This window comes from Salarias fasciatus, chromosome 10 (genome assembly GCF_902148845.1).
Source record: "Salarias fasciatus chromosome 10, fSalaFa1.1, whole genome shotgun sequence".
Classification (NCBI taxonomy): domain Eukaryota; kingdom Metazoa; phylum Chordata; class Actinopteri; order Blenniiformes; family Blenniidae; genus Salarias; species Salarias fasciatus.
The window spans coordinates 13,553,038-13,571,465 of record NC_043754.1 but is presented as its reverse complement, the minus strand read 5'-3'; the positions used below and the strand labels follow the sequence as shown (position 1 = coordinate 13,571,465).

At 40.9% G+C, this 18,428-nt stretch overlaps 2 protein-coding genes across 2 annotated transcripts; one reads left to right on the top strand and one right to left on the bottom strand.

The window, feature by feature from the left end:
- Nucleotides 1-795: 795 nt before the first annotated feature.
- On the bottom strand, nucleotides 796-5,440 carry zcchc10 (zinc finger, CCHC domain containing 10). Its single transcript, XM_030101105.1, has 4 exons — nucleotides 5,349-5,440; nucleotides 4,382-4,543; nucleotides 3,137-3,178; nucleotides 796-1,669 (listed from the first exon to the last, which is right to left on the bottom strand). Exons 1-4 carry the CDS (start codon nucleotides 5,387-5,389, stop codon nucleotides 1,417-1,419), a joined length of 498 nt encoding a protein of 165 aa, XP_029956965.1. The 5' UTR covers nucleotides 5,390-5,440; the 3' UTR covers nucleotides 796-1,416.
- Nucleotides 5,441-6,944: 1,504 nt separating this feature from the next.
- hspa4a (heat shock protein 4a) lies at nucleotides 6,945-16,869 on the top strand. Its single transcript, XM_030100418.1, has 19 exons — nucleotides 6,945-7,247; nucleotides 9,374-9,431; nucleotides 9,538-9,678; nucleotides 9,880-10,002; nucleotides 10,784-10,883; nucleotides 11,191-11,324; nucleotides 11,539-11,783; nucleotides 11,910-11,986; nucleotides 12,142-12,293; nucleotides 12,464-12,570; nucleotides 12,715-12,848; nucleotides 13,111-13,289; nucleotides 13,780-13,863; nucleotides 14,347-14,502; nucleotides 14,805-14,930; nucleotides 15,039-15,146; nucleotides 15,382-15,501; nucleotides 15,614-15,775; nucleotides 15,889-16,869. Exons 1-19 carry the CDS (start codon nucleotides 7,141-7,143, stop codon nucleotides 16,084-16,086), a joined length of 2,511 nt encoding a protein of 836 aa, XP_029956278.1. The 5' UTR covers nucleotides 6,945-7,140; the 3' UTR covers nucleotides 16,087-16,869.
- The last annotated feature ends 1,559 nt before the right edge of the window (nucleotides 16,870-18,428 follow it).

Sequence of the window (18,428 nt, the reverse complement as noted above, 5' to 3'; positions counted from 1 at the left end):
TCTTATGTACATTCCCGTGTATGTGTCCTGCATATATGACACAGAACTGACAAAACACTGAACTTGATTTTATTATAGTCAGGTATTAAATTCTGCATTTCGCTGATTTAGTGTTGACTAATATAGTCATTTCATTCTCGTTCCCTTATAATCAGTCTTCTATTGAATAATGTTCTGTCTCGTCTCTTCCTATCATCCCTTCAGCTGAATTGGACCCTTTAAGCGTACCTTATATTAGACATCCCAACATTTTTTTTACGTCATTGCGAAACATCATGAGCCACTCACACATAATTGATTTAATGCTGAAAGCAACATGTATGACTCACTTGTTTAGTGTTTATTTACAGTGTGAAGTGACATGTGTGTTAACTTTGCCTTTTGCAATCAAGTCACCTGATGAGCTCAAGCTTTCCCAAAGTAGGTCACATGATGGCTAATCAAGCCAGAAATGACACTATTAGCGTGAAATAATTTTTTTGAGTATAATCGATGTAAGAATTTACAAAATACGGTCACGAGCCTGAGCAACAGCATACAACACAAACAATCAACTCTTAAAATGAAATGGCGCAAATGGCTGACTGTCTAAGTCCATGTTGCTCCTTTGACCCCAAAAAAATGAATGAATCAGAAGTGACTCACTTGTCCACACTGGACATTACAATCCAAATTTTTTCCCAAGAAAACAAGAACAAGCGCCATGATGAATGTCAATGTACAACTCCACGGGACTTTTCATTGATTCAGCCTTTATTTTTAAATATGATTCTGTAATGTCATTATGTCTGCATGTAGAGCACTGTGACCTTCCAAAGATAGATATAGTAGCAGCATTGAAACAAATTTGTCCTTTTCTTGACAGATTACTTATGAATTTAAAACTCAAACGCATAAATAAAAAAAAAAAAAACTCAATACTGGTACATTTCTAATCTTTTAATTGTCATGACTAATACAATATTGATTTGATTTTGTTCCTCAATCTTCCCAAATAACATTTTTCAACCAAAAATCCAGAAGTACAAAAGTAAGCACATTTTAATTTTTAGTGAAGGGATTAAATTTAGCTTTCAGATTTCAGTAGACCAACATTTCTGACCTCCTTTACAGAGTCACACTTGTGCATATGGCATTGCTTTATAAAAGCCGGCTGAACAGAAGTTTGACTAAAATAGACTAAAGTACAAAATTCACAAGGCTGAACATGAATATTCATATTAGTTTCCTCACATATTCAAAGTTTATAATCCTAAAAGCTTGAGAAAATATCATACTAGTTGACATTAACACTGGAAATGACACAATGTCTAGTCCTCGTTTATTATAGGTAAACCTCTGCAGGTGTCGTCCCGACCAACTGTGGCTGCATTTAGAAAAGAAAAACAACAAGAAGAATCCTCTCCACTGAGGCGCCTATTTCTTCTTTTTCTTTTTTCTTGGAGGTCCTTGATCTGAGTCGCTGCTGCTCCCTGAGTCTGAGCTGTCTGAGGACGAGGACGAGGAGGAGGTGGAGGAAGACGAGGCGGAGCTGTCCCCCTCGCCGTCGCTGTCGCTGCTGCTGTCGCTGTCATCCGAGGAGGAGCTGGACGAGTCGCTGCTGTCTGAGGATGAGTCACCGGACGAGCCGTCTGACTCGCTGCTGCTGCTGTCGCTGGAATCTTTCGCCCTGGGGAGAGGCGGGGCACAGCGGGGCAACGTGAACCAACGCCCAGCCACTTAACACCTGATCAACGTGCGTTTTTTTTTATATGCATCAGAAGTCAAATGGCAACTCTACGCTGAAATGATGAAAGACGGTGTGGCATTTTAGTTAAAGTTAAAAATTACAATACTGAATGACAGATCAAAACATAAATACACAGAAATAAACATGCATTACAGGTAGACTGTTAATTCTATCTGAAAAATTCATAGCACAAGGTTGCCATAATAATATCTTGAACTTGAGAAGAAAGTTTGTCAGATATAAAATGAAGAAAAAGGGGGAAATGAAGAAGCCTCACTTCCACTTCTTCAAACTGTATTTTGTTTTCAATTTCATAAACTGAATTTATCTTCAAAATAAAAATTACAACTACATTAATGTCATTACAATTAACAAAAGGTGGAGTAATTCAAGAAAAACATACTTAAATAAACCTTGATTATCAAAAAATTGTGTCATTTTTAAAACATGTGATCTCCATATAGGTTGCTTACAGATGTCAACATTATCCACCAGATGGCGCATTTGCACAAAGGTGACTGACCAGAAACAAAGATACTTCTGTAAAATAAACCATAGTTTAAGTGGAAGTACTGATTTAATCTGGTAATCAAAAGTAATTTTGTAGACACTATGAAATGAGCTTCAGTAGAAAAATTGTCCTCATTTAGAACATCTGATTTTTCCTCTGTGCTTCACTGAAAATCAGACAAACACAGCTGGGATTAACTCCAACGACCAGCGATCCAGAGTCTGAGTGAAGCGGAAGAGAAGACTGATGGATAACAAGAAGGATGAAAGAAGATAAACACTCAAAGGATGGAATCCTAAAAACTGTATGCACAATAACTTCTGTAAATATTTACTGCAAGTCTCTGCACTTGAGTTTGATCTCCTTCAGTTTTTTGGTGTTGATCTAATGTTAGAAAACAGGAGTGTGACGGTGGCGCTGTGAAGGATCTAAAAACGGGAGATGAGCTGTGCCGCGGCACCAGCTGGCTTTCCTCACATCGCCGCGGTTCACACAACAGCAGCTCTGGCAGCTTGTATGTGACCTTTCCCACCCCCGGGTGGCAGAGTGTGAGCCATCGAGGAAAAGTGAAACCGCCCCTCCAGGAAAGTGAAGAAGCCTCTGAGATATGCTGGAAACCATCTTTCACGGTCACACGGTCAATTGAGCTTTTCCTTCACTACATTAATTTTGATGTGTTTTATTTTCACATTAATGAAAATGGAATAAACATTTTTTTTTGTGTTATTGACTTGGCCTGCTATTATATACATTAAAATATGTGTCTGTTATTAAAATGTAGAAAAGTACAGAATTTCATTTTACTGATGTGAGAATAAAAATGTATCATTTGGTCATTGATGGAACAGAAGCAGTATTTTGTATCTGATCCATCAGGTAAAATGTATTTTACTTACTTTTTTTTCATTTTCTTCTCAGTGGAACCGTCACTCACTGGTCTGTAAAGTTAAAACAAACAAACAAAGTTTAATGACAATACATTAGAGTATAATTGGGCTGGCACTAAAAAATAAGAAATGTATCAACTAGTTTAAACCAGACAAAACATACTTTCCCTCAGAGTGTCGATGCTACATGCTAGGTTAACTTTGGTCTGAATATGACATGATTTTTTTTTTTGTGAGGTTGTCTTACATTCGGGGTCTAAAGAACTCCTCTTCATCTCTCCGTTAACAGGTCAATAAACATAATGTGATAAAGTTTGTACTCTATGAAGAAGTAAAAGTATCCCTAATATCCAGATGACAGCCTAAAAATGGAGCAATACAGTGATCACCTGGGGAAAGGGGTTGAACAGTAGGTCAAATTGTTTAGCTACACAGGAGGAGTTATGACTCCAATTTTAATCCGATAGTGATCAATGCACTTGAGACTTAATACAGTCGAGCAAGTTAAGATGGAAAGCATAAATTGAGTCTGAAAAGAACAAAGATCATAATGTGGTCCTTGAATGAACATAACCAGAGTTGTTATTCAGCTGAAGGACCAAAAAATCTCCAAAGAGCTCAACATTCTGAATTCTGACTCTAAAGCCAGTCTGGGCTGGTGAAGAAGATTCATGCAGTGGAGCAGGCTGTATTTACAGAACTGGAGTCAAACAACACTTAAAACAAAACAAAAAAAAAAAAACAAAAAAAAAAGCTAAAATCAATCAACTAAAACACAGGGGAAAAAAATCAGTGATGGTGAGGTCCAGTGGAAATACAAAGAGTTGATCTCTGGATGTCTAACTGACAAGAGCAAAATTTCCTCTGCATGTTGTCCTGCAGAACAAACCTACACTGAAAAATGATTCAAGATGTTTCAGTTAGCTGTACTTTTTCTATTTTGTCTATTTTTATTTTAGCCCTCAATATTTATTCTACAAAAAATATAATTAATATTTTTTGTAAATGCAGCTTGAGTGGAGCATTGGATGAATATTAGTATCAGGTTTAATTCAATCAATACAAAACATCTTATGGTTCTATAACATTGAACTTTGATCTGGTTTTTCTTGACTGTTTTTTTTCCTGAGTTTCACTCAAACTTCTTTAGTTCACTTGCATTCTGTGTCCAGCATCAATCTACTTTGAGAAACAAAATCAGCAACTCAATGTCGGTGTAGCAGTGCAACGCCATGACAACAAAAAAGTCCTCACCCGGTGATACTGAGAGGTGTCTTTTCAATCTCCTTGAGTTTCTTTTTCATCTCAACTGTTCTTGAAGGTCTGTGCACATATTTCCGCTTCCCCGTGCACTCGTAGGTCCAGTGTCCCATCTCCAAGCACTTCTGGCAGCGGACATGTTGTTTGTTTGCCTCCCTGTAAGTGATCATATAAATTCATTAGAGTGTAAACTATTCAAACAAAGAAGACCCACAGCAAACAGTAATTCACAGATCTTCTTTTCTTCAGTATCAGAAGATGATAGGAGTGGATGAAGTACACACCACTCCACATACACAGATTCTCAGTCTGGAACCTGCTGGTCAAAAGCTTTAGTTAAAAGGATTTTGTAGCTGATTGGCAAGTATCATTTTCTTGCTACAGGAAACTGTATATGTGGGAAAAATATGATTCTCTGTTAGCCTGTGGTAGACCAGGATCCTGTCTATTGAGTACTCCACCCTTCAATGAATATTACTCCATGCCACTCACGATTCTTGTTTTCAAATTGCAGATGAATTGATCGGTTGTTTAATATTGTTTCTTTACATTCAGCTGCTATAAAATTTCCTGTGACTATTAAACAGCGTCTGTCGTTGTTTTACTGTAACTAGCAGCAGCAACACTGGACGCTACAGGAAGTCGGTTAACGTGGAAACCAGTTAACTCAGAACATAGGACCACATTCGTTATTTGAGACATACTGCGACAAAATAGGCCCGTCAAAACTTGTAGAGGATATGAAACCCCACAGGATAACTGAGACGCAAGTATGTTCCCATCTTTCAGTTGTGCAGGGAAAAGGCGGCGCTTTCGAGCTGCCATTAGACTGAAGCCTGCCCGTCGTTCACCTCCCGCATCAAACACGGAGCTCGACACGCAGAAAGGCGGCCGTTTAAAAGACTCATATGTTCTGGAAAATAATAAAAGAGCCAGAGTTTGTTTGGTTACTAATACTTACGCTTGCCTGCGGGCTATCAGCCTGTGCATGGGGGTCGCCATGATGCCGTTTACTTTTTCTTCTTCGTTGATGTCATTTCTATGTATTATTCCGGGTGATTTCATGCCACAGCGCCATCTACTGGTCAGTTGTATTTCTGTCTCATAATAAGATAAACATTGTTCTTCACATTTGTGATAATTAAGATTTATTGTATCGCAAGATATTTTTTTGAAATCCTAATAGATGTAATACATTTTAAAATGTGAAGACTGATGATGCTTTGCCATCACTTAATAGGGTGTAACAGGACACGTGACTATCTCCATCCATCCATCCATTCATCCATCCATTCATCCATCCATCCATCCATCCATCTATCCGTTGATCTTCATTTCCACTGTATCCTGTACAGGGTTGCAGGGTGCTGGAGTAAATCACGATAGACACAATACAACCTGGATAGGTCACCAGTCTGTTACCGGGCAAACACACAGAGACAGATAACCACATGCACTCACATTCCTTTTTCAAGGGGCAATTTAGGGGTCACTGATTAACCTCACATAAGTTTTTGGACCCTGGAAGTAAACCAGAGTACCCAGGAGAAACTCACATGCACAAAGAGAATGTGAAAATTCTACACCATAAAACTTGCAATTCAAAGCCATGACATTTTTGCTGTGAGGTGACAGCAGTGACCACTGCTCCACAGCAGGAAATGTTCTAGTCCAGGAGGAGATTCTTTAAAACAAGCTACATGACCACAGACTGTGGATCTTTACCTTAGTGTGAACATTCCAAATTCTTTCCTCTTCCCCTTTTTATTTATGTATAAGTACGTACAGAACATATACGTTTATATCTATATTTTTCTCTTGCAGGGACAAGCACCAGTAGCATTAACTGCATGTTCTGCTTAGAATAACTGTTTATGTGACCAACAAAGAATCCTTGGTTGGATAGTTTTGTTTGTTTGCTTTTTTAGCTCAAAACAATCCAAAACAGAGATATTATCAAAGTATTTTTTCCAGTAATATAGGCAGATGTTTTACCATACAAATACAATATATGTTTAAATGTAATAAGAACACCCAAAATTAACTTATTCAAAATTGTCATACCTACTCGTTTAACTTTTCCACTAATAACCAATCTGATGTTGATATCTCACTGTTTTATCAGAACCACTGCAATTTTGGTGAAAATTTGACAGCCATGTTTTTTTCACTTAATATTTCATCTTTGTTTAATTATAAATCAAAAGTCAGTCTTAATAATAGTCTTTTTTCTTTTTAGGTTTAGCTAGCGTATAGCATTTAGCTAGGTGTAACTTATCTGTATTTTCACTACTGACTTTTAAGTCAATTTTGATTTCTTGGTGAGGCACAGTTCACGTGTGAATTGATGTTTTGAAGAATTGTGACTGATGGAATGGTTCATTCATTCGTTTATTCATTCACTCATTCATTCATTTATTCATTTCCGGTGGAAAAATGGTGGTAAAGTCCTGAACCGTCCCGAGATGTCCAGAGAGCTCTAGAACTGTTCAAGTCCCGCGATATTACCCGGCTTGAGGCGAGAAGTGAGCAACCACTTTGCTGCCGCTGCAGCCTGCCAAGCCACAGATCAGAGCACCGGCAACAGTCAGCGGTGTGGATTATGACCAGCGGCGATCCTGTTTAGCACAGCACCGTACAACAACTTCACTTGACTTCCACTTGTTTGGAAATCCGCGTATCTACATTTGAACTGTTCCCTTCGATCGCGTCGTGGACAACGTTAAAGCAGGAGGACAGACGTATCGCTGAAGATGTCAGTGGTGGGATTCGACTTGGGTTTTCAAAGCTGCTATGTAGCTGTAGCCAGAGCCGGAGGAATCGAGACAATTGCAAACGAGTACAGCGACAGATGTACACCGTAAGTACATTGGGATGGCTTTATAATTGTTTAAAACAGACGCTGCTTTGTAAATTCCTGTTCTTGTTGTCTCACTGTCAATACACGTGAATGCAGCTTTACTGACTTAGCAGACGTTAGCTAAACTTGTATTAGCACGTTCTTGTGTGAGAGGCTTGACAGTAAAAATGACTGTCATGGTGGTTTAACCATTTAAACGTCTGAGCATGGAATAAACTATATCACAACACCCAATTTACAAGCCCCGCTCAACCACCAACCACAAAGGTCCTGGTAGTTAGCATGTGTTAGCTAAGCTCACGCTTCGGTTAACGGTTAGCACTAAGCTGCTTGAGAAACGAGCGTGTCGCCGCCCGGCGATCACGACCCGGGCGGTGTTTACGCCCCACACTCTGTAGTTTTAATCACAGTTGTACTTCTGTGTAGAGGCTCCGGCCAACCGGTGTGCACCGTGTGGCAAAGTGTGCGTCTCCCTGCTGCGATGACGACAGCAGCCAACCTCTTGTTGGAATATTCTAGCAACATTTACTACGTGACGACTTCAATGGCGTGCCCTGTGTTTATATTTAGTTTCTATTGACTTAACGGAATTTGGATTCTTTTTCGAACACATACTGAGGGGGTTTAGTTCTTACATTGTCCCAAGTTCGGATCCATTTGGTACAGTTTGTACTTCTACAAATTGTATCCGCATCATTGCCAGGGATTAACAAACCTACATGTCAGATTAAATACACTTTGTTTGGAAATTTTTAGCATAAGAACTTCATGTTTCACACGATTAATACACACCGGAGTTGAAAAGATTACTCAAATTTCATTGTGTGAACCTGTCATTTTATGTTTAATATGAATTGTGCACATATTTTTAAATCAATTGATCAAGTGTAATTGACATATTATCCCCGAAATACACACGAGATGCTTGAAATATTATTCATTTGTACACATTTGTACATCTATACTATTTTGTTGGTATATACACGAGACAAAGTAGAGCTTTACTTTATTATTATGCATTTGTCATTAACAAGCATATTAACCACTACATCATTACAGGCTACACAATCAAGTTTTTACAAGCCTATTTGCCTCAATATGTTTAGCTATAAATGATCCTGAATGTAAATGTTATGTCTGCACTAAGCCCTAACTTCCCACCCCAATACAATTGTTCAAAGATTGTTTTTTGTACAGGTTATAGTGTAATTATATAGCGTAATCATTGAATGTTGATGTTATCCAATTTTAGATTTATCCTTGAGAAAGTTTCCTATTTCTTCCAGGTTATGACATAAAATAAAACAAAGACAGATTGAGAACAGAATCATAATATAAATACTTGAAAGAGTGAGAGGAATGTTTGAAGTGGTTTGGTCTTGGTAATAGTTTATTGCATTGTAGTCATTTTTGAGGTGTATAGCTCCTGAATTTATACACTGTTGTAATGTACACTATTAACAAAAGCCCCATGACTTTTTTTTAACATGTTATATACTTGAACTCCTTTCTTTGGCATCAGTATTTTGCTTTAGCAGTGTTTTTGAAGTGTTCATTTGTGACATCCATGAGGATTGTCACTGACAGAAGATGCCTTTTAAATTCCTTCAGCGTTTTTAATCCAGCTGTTTTCAGACCTGGAGGGTTCACCCCTCCACTTTGACGTCACCAACTACAGTTGTGTGTTGACAGCAACTGTAGCTGTGTGTACGAGTATCTGCGTTTGACGGGAGCAACGATGACAGGAGTGTTTAGACTAAAAGCCAGTGAGATTCAAGTGGAGTGACCACACAGCTTCAGACTGTGTTTACAGAGCACCGTGCGCGAGATGAAACTCAACATACCTGCCTCTTATTAAAAAAAATAAAATAAAATAAAATCAGTTTCCTACATTGTCACTTTTCTTTACTGTTAAACATGTCCAACAAGTTGAAATCTGCTATTATACAAATGAGTTCAAACAGCTTGTGTGATGACAGTCATTTATGTGGGCAGGGTTTTGAAATGTCTTGTCACGTGTATGCATGAGATGACACCATGCTATTACTCTCCTGGCTGGAGGTGTCCCCTCACACAGATGAATTCAAGCCGGCCTGCTTGTAATAACATGTCACTGTGTTCTCCAGGTCATTCGTATCATTTGGACCACGGAATCGAGCTATAGGAGCCGCTGCAAAGAGCCAGGTAAAAATCACTTCATGCCCAGTCATTGCTAATAATATGAAAAAAATGAGAAGTTAAATGTGGTTAATGCATAATTGGAACTTAATTTCTGCCACGTCTTGTTCAGGTTGTGACCAACTGTAAGAACACAGTGCAGGGTTTCAAGCGATTCCATGGCAGGGCGTTCTCGGACCCTTATGTGCAGTCGGCCAAGTCTCACCTGGTGTATGACCTGGCGCCGATGCCCTCTGGCTCCACCGGTATCAAGGTAATCATTCAATAGAACGTTCATTTAGGCAGGATCCTGTGTTCAGATGGCTCAGCCTGATTTAGGCTGAAATGGTTCGATGAAAACCAAAAGGGACAGAAAGACACCATTAAACAAAATACTGAATGGCATTAACTCAGGATTTCTTTGATGATTCAAGCAGTCTATCCTGAGAGTCTTTGCAATTCTCCTCCACTGTAGGTGATGTACATGGAGGAGGAGAGAATATTCAGCATCGAGCAGGTCACTGGCATGCTGCTGACCAAACTGAAGGAGACTGCTGAAAGCGCACTGAAGAAACCGGTCGTTGACTGTGTCATTTCGGTAAGCATTCTTACAGCGGGCTGTCGGTAAATCAACAACATCCCTGGGAGATTTTAGTGCTGTACATTACTTCAGTCTGTTTATTCTGTGGCAGCACTTCTGCAGTCTTTATCTTTTGAAATTGTAAGTAGCTCTTAATTTACTGGAGGATGTTGTACTAAAGAGACTTCAGCTTTCCTCACTTTTGTCTTTATTTACATTTCATTTGCAGGCTATTTTGAAGCCAATAATGTCATTCTGTTGCATTTTCAAACACTTTAGGTATTAAAAAAGAAAAAAGGAAAAACCTTGTGCAGTGAAAGCTGCCTGCAAGGTGCATGAGTGCCTTGCCACTTGTTCATGTGACATTTTCAGCTGCAGACGTTCCTCCAGATGTCTTGTCCTGAAAGCTTCATTTCCTCCTCTTGCACCTTGTTTGTGAAGAGTGGGATGTGTTTGTTTCTTGAGAACAGTTCACGGATTCACCAAAAGCATCTGTTATGTAATGTTACAGATCTCTCAGAGAGAGGTTGATGCTCTCCTTGGTTCCAGATCTACTATTTACATCGGCCCTGGAGATGGATAACATGTTATTATTAATGGGGCCGGCGGCTAAATTTAGCCTTTGAGCTTATCCATGAGGAGATGTTTTGTTTTGGCACCCAGAGTAACGACCACAGTAATGTTATCCAGATGTCTTGTGAGATTCAGTTATTAAGAAGGTTTTTTTCCCCCCACCCTTTTATAGCTCCTTATTAGTATCAAATGCTTTGTATATCCTCTGTATTGTTTCCTCTTTTAGGTACCAAGCTTCTACACTGATGCAGAACGGAGGTCCATCATGGACGCCGCCCAGATCGCCGGCCTCAACTGTCTGCGACTAATGAATGAGAACACTGCGGGTATGTAGAAACGCATGGACACTGGATTTCTGGTTTTAAAAACATATTTCTATGTTCCTGATTTTATTTCAGAACAATTTGCAATGAGATCACATCTCCTTTTACTGTTTTTGACTTGGTTGAACGTTCAAGTGATTTACAGATGTTGATGCACTTTCCACTCCTATTCATTGACCTTTTTTGTACAGTTTTTTGTAAAAATGAAATTTGTTTGATCGACGTGCCAAATTTTGTCTTCCAATACAATAGTTGGCAAAATCTAACATGAGTGTATGTGTGTGTGTGTGTGTGTGTGTGTGTGTCACAGTGACTTTGGCGTATGGAATCTACAAACAGGACCTCCCAGCTCCAGAGGAAAAACCCCGGATCGTGGTGTTTGTTGATCTGGGCCACTCCGGTTACCAGGTGTCAATTTGCGCTTTCAACAAGGGAAAGCTCAAGGTGAGCAACAAAGAATCAGTGAGGAATTATCCAGAGAGATGCTGAAATAGGTCAATTTTTAAGGTTACAGCGACAGCACATATTTCTTGAATAAACTGTTTAAGCATAGGATCAAAAAATATTTTTACGTTTTTCTTTTCATTTCACATGCTGTGTACAGTCTTTAGAAAGTCCATCACTTGCATTCACACCTCAGTTTTTCCTCCCCCCTCAGCTCTTGGCCACGGCGTTTGACTCGGAGCTCGGCGGGAAGGACTTCGACGACATCCTGGTCAACCACTTCTGCGAGGAGTTCGCGAAGAAGTACAAGCTGGACGTCAAGTCCAAGCCCCGGGCTCTGATCCGGCTCTACCAGGAATGCGAAAAGCTCAAGAAGCTGATGAGCGCCAACTCCTCCGACCTGCCGCTCAACATCGAGTGCTTCATGAACGACATCGACGTGTCCAGTAAGCTCAACAGGTGAGAACTTTAGTCACAAACGGCGCCGTTCCCTCAGTCTGGTTGCTATGCGGTTTCTCTCTGCAAAGTGCAAGTATGCGCGTGCACGAGCCTGCATCTATTAATATTTTATGCCCGTGTCCCCAGAGGCCAATTTGAGGAGATGTGTGCGGGGCTGCTGGCCAAAGTCGAGGGTCCCCTGCGCAGCGTCATGGAACAATCCAGTGAGTACACACGACGTTATCAGCCAGCTGGTCTATCCCAGCAGGCACGTGCACTCTCACATGGTCAAGGCTCATTATCCACTCCTGCGGTGTGACTTTTCTAAGCTGTGGTGGCGTCATGACTCATCCCGACTCTTCTGCCTTTCTGCCACTAGAGCTGAAAAAGGAGGACATCCATGCAGTGGAGATCGTGGGCGGCGCCTCCAGAATCCCCGCCATCAAAGAGCGCATCAGTAAATTCTTCGGCAAAGAGCTGAGCACCACTCTGAACGCAGACGAGGCCGTGGCCAGAGGCTGCGCCCTGCAGGTACGGCTCCGCGGTCCCGTTACCGTTGCCGACACACACAGGATTTGTGTTAAACTCCTTGAATATATTTAAAGTTTTGACCGAGCTGGTTGAAAATTTTGCCAGATTTTCTTACAGATTATTGACGCAGTGAAGAAAGTTGAACTTATTTTGTTTTTCTTTCTCCTCAGTGTGCTATTTTGTCACCAGCTTTCAAAGTTAGAGAGTTCTGCATCACTGACATCGTCCCCTATCCCATCTCCCTAAAGTGGAACTCTGCTGCAGAGGAAGGGCTGAGGTACAATCTGAACCACATTTTTAGACCAAATCTGCCACAGACCAAACACCAGCTCCTAATAATGGTCTCAGAATCTTTAAAATCTGCCAAGTAACGCAGCATTTATAAATCACAAGTAACTAAATCTACTGATCTGTTTTACAGTGACTGTGAAGTTTTCCCAAAGAACCATGCTGCTCCCTTCTCAAAAGTTCTCACCTTCTTCCGGAAAGATCCGTTCACTCTTGAGGCTTACTACAACAATCCCAAGGACCTACCCTACCCCAACACCACTATAGGTACTGCATGGAAGTTCAGCTTATGCTGAATATACTTTTAATTTCTGAGTTCGTTAATTCATTTCCAGATTAACAATAGCAGGAAGTGTGTTATCTACTCATGCATTATAGCTGTAAGTGTCGCACCTGAATAGTCTTTGACTTTGAAATGTACTCTGAAGTACTTAAAAATGTTGTTCCTTATGCTGGGTGTTTGTTCCTTGTAATAAATGTTGTGACATTGTCAAATGTTGATTGTTCTGTGCCCCCTTTCCCCCCGCAGGCCAGTTCTTGATCCATAACGTGGTCCCTCAGGCATCGGGTGATAGCGCCAAGGTCAAGGTCAAAGTTCGAGTCAACATCCACGGTGTGTTCAGCGTGTCGAGCGCGTCGCTAGTCGAAGTCATAAAGTCGTCTGAGGAGGAGGAGCCGATGGAGACGGACCAGACGGCCAAAGAGGAGGTGTGTTGAGTGCATGTGTGCGTGTGTGCGCGTGTGTGTGTGTGTGCGCGCGCGCGTGTGTGTGTGTGCGCGTGTGTGTGTGTGAAACAATGAAACGACAAACTGCGGTTTGCTTTTCACGAGCCCCACCTGCTTTTCGTGTCATCACTGTGGAATCTACATGTCTTGCCTTAACAAGCTTCAGCCCTCTGTCTCTCTCTGCATTCGCTGTCATTTGTTGTATTGTTTCCATCACTGATGTGACAAAGCTGTGGGAAAAACACAAATAAGACGACCAAAAATATCCACAACTTAAAATCTATAAAATCAAAACTCAAGCAGCCGATTTTTTTTGGGGGGGTTGGGATAAAGCTCGGATGATTTTTTTTTCTTTTTTTTTTTTTAAGTGCGCATTTTGTCATCGAAAAAGTTTGCATATCGAGAATCATCGGCTCCAGACTAGCATTTGGTATGATTCCTGTGTTCCCTGTCTTTCGTTGCCATGTGTCAGAACAAGATGCAGGTGGACCAGGAGGATCAGAAACTCGCAGCCGGAGACACCGCAGAGAAGAAATCAGAGACTGAAGAAATGGAGGTAGAATAGGGCCACACTGTCAATACACCCAGAATCCCACATCCCACAAATTCTCCATCATCGTCATCCTCTTGACGGAACTCAAACTTGAACCGATCCCAAATCCAAGCCTTTTCTTCCCTTCACCCTGAAACCCCGTCCCAATTCCTTAACATTCCCCTGGAGGAGCCTCCGAAAGCAAACAGGCTGGCTTCCACTCACAGCCACACACCATCGCTCAGGCTTCAAAGAAATCCATTCATTCAGCGAAACCGTCAGGAATTTGAGCGATGTAACAAACGTCTGGAAATGTATAGCTTTGATAGAGAAGTGAACTGTGAGCAAGAAAATTATCCCGATGAGCAGTAAAACAAAAACAAAAAAAAACAAACAAATTTTGAACATTTAAAATCACATAAAAAAATTTTAATGTATTTAATTAAAAGTAATTGTAGCCCAAACTAAAGTCTGCTCCTCTGTTTTTCCTCCTTCTTCCCCTTCTAGACATCAACAGAAGATGCCAAGCAGGAGAAGAAGAACGACCAGCCTCCTCAGGCCAAGAAGCCCAAAGTGAAAACGAAGACGGTGGAGCTGCCCGTAGAGAACAAGCTGCACTGGCAGCTGTCCAGCGAGGAACTAAATATGTTTGTGGAGAATGAGGTAATGCTCTAAAAATCACCAGGAATGTCGAGCGCGCTCTCAGTTTGTCTGCGCTGTGTGCGAGTTGACCCACCAGCCTTTTTGTGCAAAGCGAAAAGCCGCATTTATTTCATTTGATATTTTATCAAGAAATCAAATTAAAACTGTTAATTTTTAGAATTAAATATTAATTTTAGCCTCTTCCTCACTTCCCCACTCCTTCATGAGTTGTGGTACAAATAGAAAGCTGGTGACCTTTTCACCAGGGGGTTGTTCTCACTTTGTTTGCCGTTGGACTGACTGACTGACCTCGGCTCCTCCAGGGTCAGATGATCATGCAGGACAAGCTGGAGAAGGAACGAAACGACGCCAAGAACAACGTGGAAGAGTACGTGTATGACATGAGGGACAAGCTGCACGGCGTGCTGGAGAAGTTTGTCAATGAAGCTGTGAGTATAGAACACTTAAGATATTTTGGATTTCGTTTCTAAATTGCAGTTGATTTAAATTGTTTTTCCTTTTTTTGAGCTAATCTTTCTCATTTGTGCAACATGCAGGATCGGGATTCTTTCTCTTTGAAACTGGAGGACACAGAAAACTGGCTGTATGAAGACGGAGAGGACCAGCAGAAACAAGTTTACATCGATAAACTGGCCGAGCTCAAGGTGATTAAGGGCGACATTCACAATCAGCTCCTGTCTGTTGCGGTGACAATACAAATGGGCTCAATGTGAAGTTTTCACCCTTTGAGCACTAAGAGGACTGAATAGAGTAGTAGCTGCATGTAAATCTACTGGATTTGCTTTTGTTTTTAATTCACACGCAGTGGTACCCATACACCTATAGCTGTGGTTACAGACCCCTCCCAGCATGTGCGTCATTTCCGTTTCCTTCCCACAGAGCATGGGCCAGCCCATTCACGAGCGCTACTTGGAAGCTGAGGAGAGACCCAAAGCCTTCGAGGAGCTCGGCAAACAAATCCAGATGTACATGAAGATCACCGAAGCCTTTAAGGCAAAGGTGAGCTGGCGTTACATCACAATGACATTTTATCAGGATTGTCGGTGACGCCAGAAAGCATGTTCTGTATTGACCCGGTTGATCTGTGCGTCCCCCCCCCCGCCTCCGACAGGACGAGCTGTACGATCACCTGGATGAGCTGGAGGTCGTCCGGGTAGAGAAGCAGGTGAACGACGCCATGGTCTGGATGAACAGCAAGATGAACCAGCAGAACAGCCAGGACCTCACAAAGGACCCGGTGATCAAAGTGAAGGAGATCCAGGCCAAAACCAAGGTGGGCTCATAGCACAGGAGACGCCATGTTCAATTTGAGACGTTAACTTTAATGTTTCTTTACCGTCGCCGCACAATATCTGGAGAACCTAATCTTCTCCTCTTGTCCTTCAGGAGCTTTATTCAGCCTGCAACCCGGTGTTATCCAAACCCAAACCCAAAGTGGAGCCCCCCAAGGAGGAGAAGACCGAGAACGGCCCCGTCAACGGGCAGGAGGGCTCCGAGAACCAGCCGTGCAACCCCGACAAAGCCCCCGCGGGCACGGAACAGGAGACGGCGGAGAACAAGCCTCCAGAGATGGACATTGACTAGCTGCTGCCGCCGTCAGCTGCGTCCCTCCCTCCACTCGTCCCGATTCTGTCCTCCTGAGATTGATATTGATGACATGGTAGCCTCCCGAAGATGCAGACAGCAGATTCTCTAAACCATCCTCTTAAATCACCCGGCCTTCCCCATCGTGTCACTTCCTTTTTTTTTTTTTTGTTCTTTTCTTCGATGGATACGAAAATATTGCATATAATGTTGAATTGCACTACTTCATAAAAGTGTGCGAGATGGAAACTGCTTTCTCTGTGCTGCTTTGGTGGCTAGTATGTTCAAGATTGTTTAATTCCATTTCTCCGGAGCACATCTGCGACGTGAATGTCCGATTTTGCGGGTGGGCGGGGGAAATGGGCTGTTCAGAAAACCATTAGTAATTTCCAGAAAATTCACACTGCAGTATATCGATGGTTAAAGTGATCGGCTCTGATGGATTGTTTCAAGCTGTACATGACGAATGACGCATTTCTTTTTCGACACAGTAACCGGGTTGTAATGTATTTAGTTGATGAGGAACTGAGGAGTATTTGTTGAGTTTCTATGTACCGTACGTTAAAACTAGATACTAAGGTTTGCTGTCATGCAGTATCTCATCGTTCCGCTTTTTCTCATTCGACAGCAAAGGTCCGTTCGTTGTTCTCCGGTAGCCTTGTATTGTTTTTTTTTCTACTTAAGTGTGTGAATGCTGGTCCCAACGAAGCACCTCCTGGGGTACTGATGTTGGTTCTTTCCACTTCACTGAAAAAAGCTAAATAAATCTTGACAAGAACAGTATTTGAAGTCAGAATGTTTGTCCACACCTTCAGACTTATTCACTTACAGTACATGTCTATGATAGAGTATAAATTAAAAAAAAGATGGGAGAGGGAACAAATATTGTCATAACAGTTGATGGACAGGAAGAGATTGGAGAAAAATCTCTTACCTTGGAGAGATCATGGGTGAAAGAACATCAAGCGATACTTTGGAACACCAGCACAGATGGAGGAAGTATCACAATACAAAGTGTCAAAGGTCAATGTTCCACTCATGTTTGAGATTCTATAATGGGGGAAATTAAACGGCTCTCACAGGATTTGGGAATAAATCCATATGTAGTATAACACTGAAGGAAATGGTTGAAAACAGGAACCTAAAGGTTGAAGTCATACATAATATATATTTGATGGAGGAGGATAAATTGAAAAGAAATAGGGGAAAATGGATTCAGTGCACAAAGCAATTAGGTGAAATTTCTGAAGTTCAATCTACGGAAGTTGAAATGTTTTAATTTATTTTAGTTTATTAGATGCACTGGTGACATGGTTGGGTTTGTTAGGTCTAAAAGTTTGGAAGAATAGCTTGGACATATTTTCATCTAGGTAAAATTATAGGTATGGGTATTTTCTGTTTCTGTGTGGTTCAAAGTAGAAAAGAATAAAATGATGGGATTTATGAACAGACACACAATGAGTTGCAATGAGCACAGGTGCTCAAATTTGCTTTATGAATCTTTGTGAAAATCAAATTTCTATCATCATGTGGGTATGTATGTATATAAATATACGTATAGGCACGTAGGTGGGATTGTGTATCTGTGTGGTTCCAGATATGCACGAAAAGAGGTATGCATAATGTGCATTTTTGTTATCTTGTTGCAAATTGGAGAGAACAAGATGGAGTGATATAAAGAAAGTGCTGTTTTGGTATTGTGTAATTTTCAAATTGCTTAGGAATATCTTTTTTTTTTTTTCTTAAAAAAAACCTCTGGAACAAAATGGAAAAGAAACCAGTTGTGTACTGGCTGGATGCAGAATGTTTGTTTTAAAGTTCAAAAGAGAGAGAGAGAGAGAGAGAGAGAGAGAGAGAGAGAGAGAGAGAGAGAGAGAGAGAGAGAGAGAGAAAGAAAGAAAGAAAGAAAGAAAGAAAGAAAGAAATGAACCACTTGATTAGACCAGGTCTGATGGTTTTTGGTGGTTTCTTTGCCCCTCTACTTTCTCTGATTCTTTTGCTTCGAATTTTTCATCTTTCAGCTATATTGATCATGTTCAACCCCAAATGATCAGAAACGTCCCTCTGCTAATTTTTATTTTTCCATTAATTCATCCGTTTCAGCACATAAATAAGGTCAACTGGAATGGCCAATTACAGCTGATCGGATTTAATTGCACTTGACATGTTTACTGACAGAGGATGCTTGGACTTTTTGCTTTAATGAAGGGTGCGATATGAATTGCTTTGCCAGAATTGAAATTCTTTTAACATCCACTAAATTTTGCCAAATGGCTTGGAAGTGAAGTTTAAAGTCTGTTAAATACGCTTGTTTCATTCCATATCTGTTGATACTGTTGAGC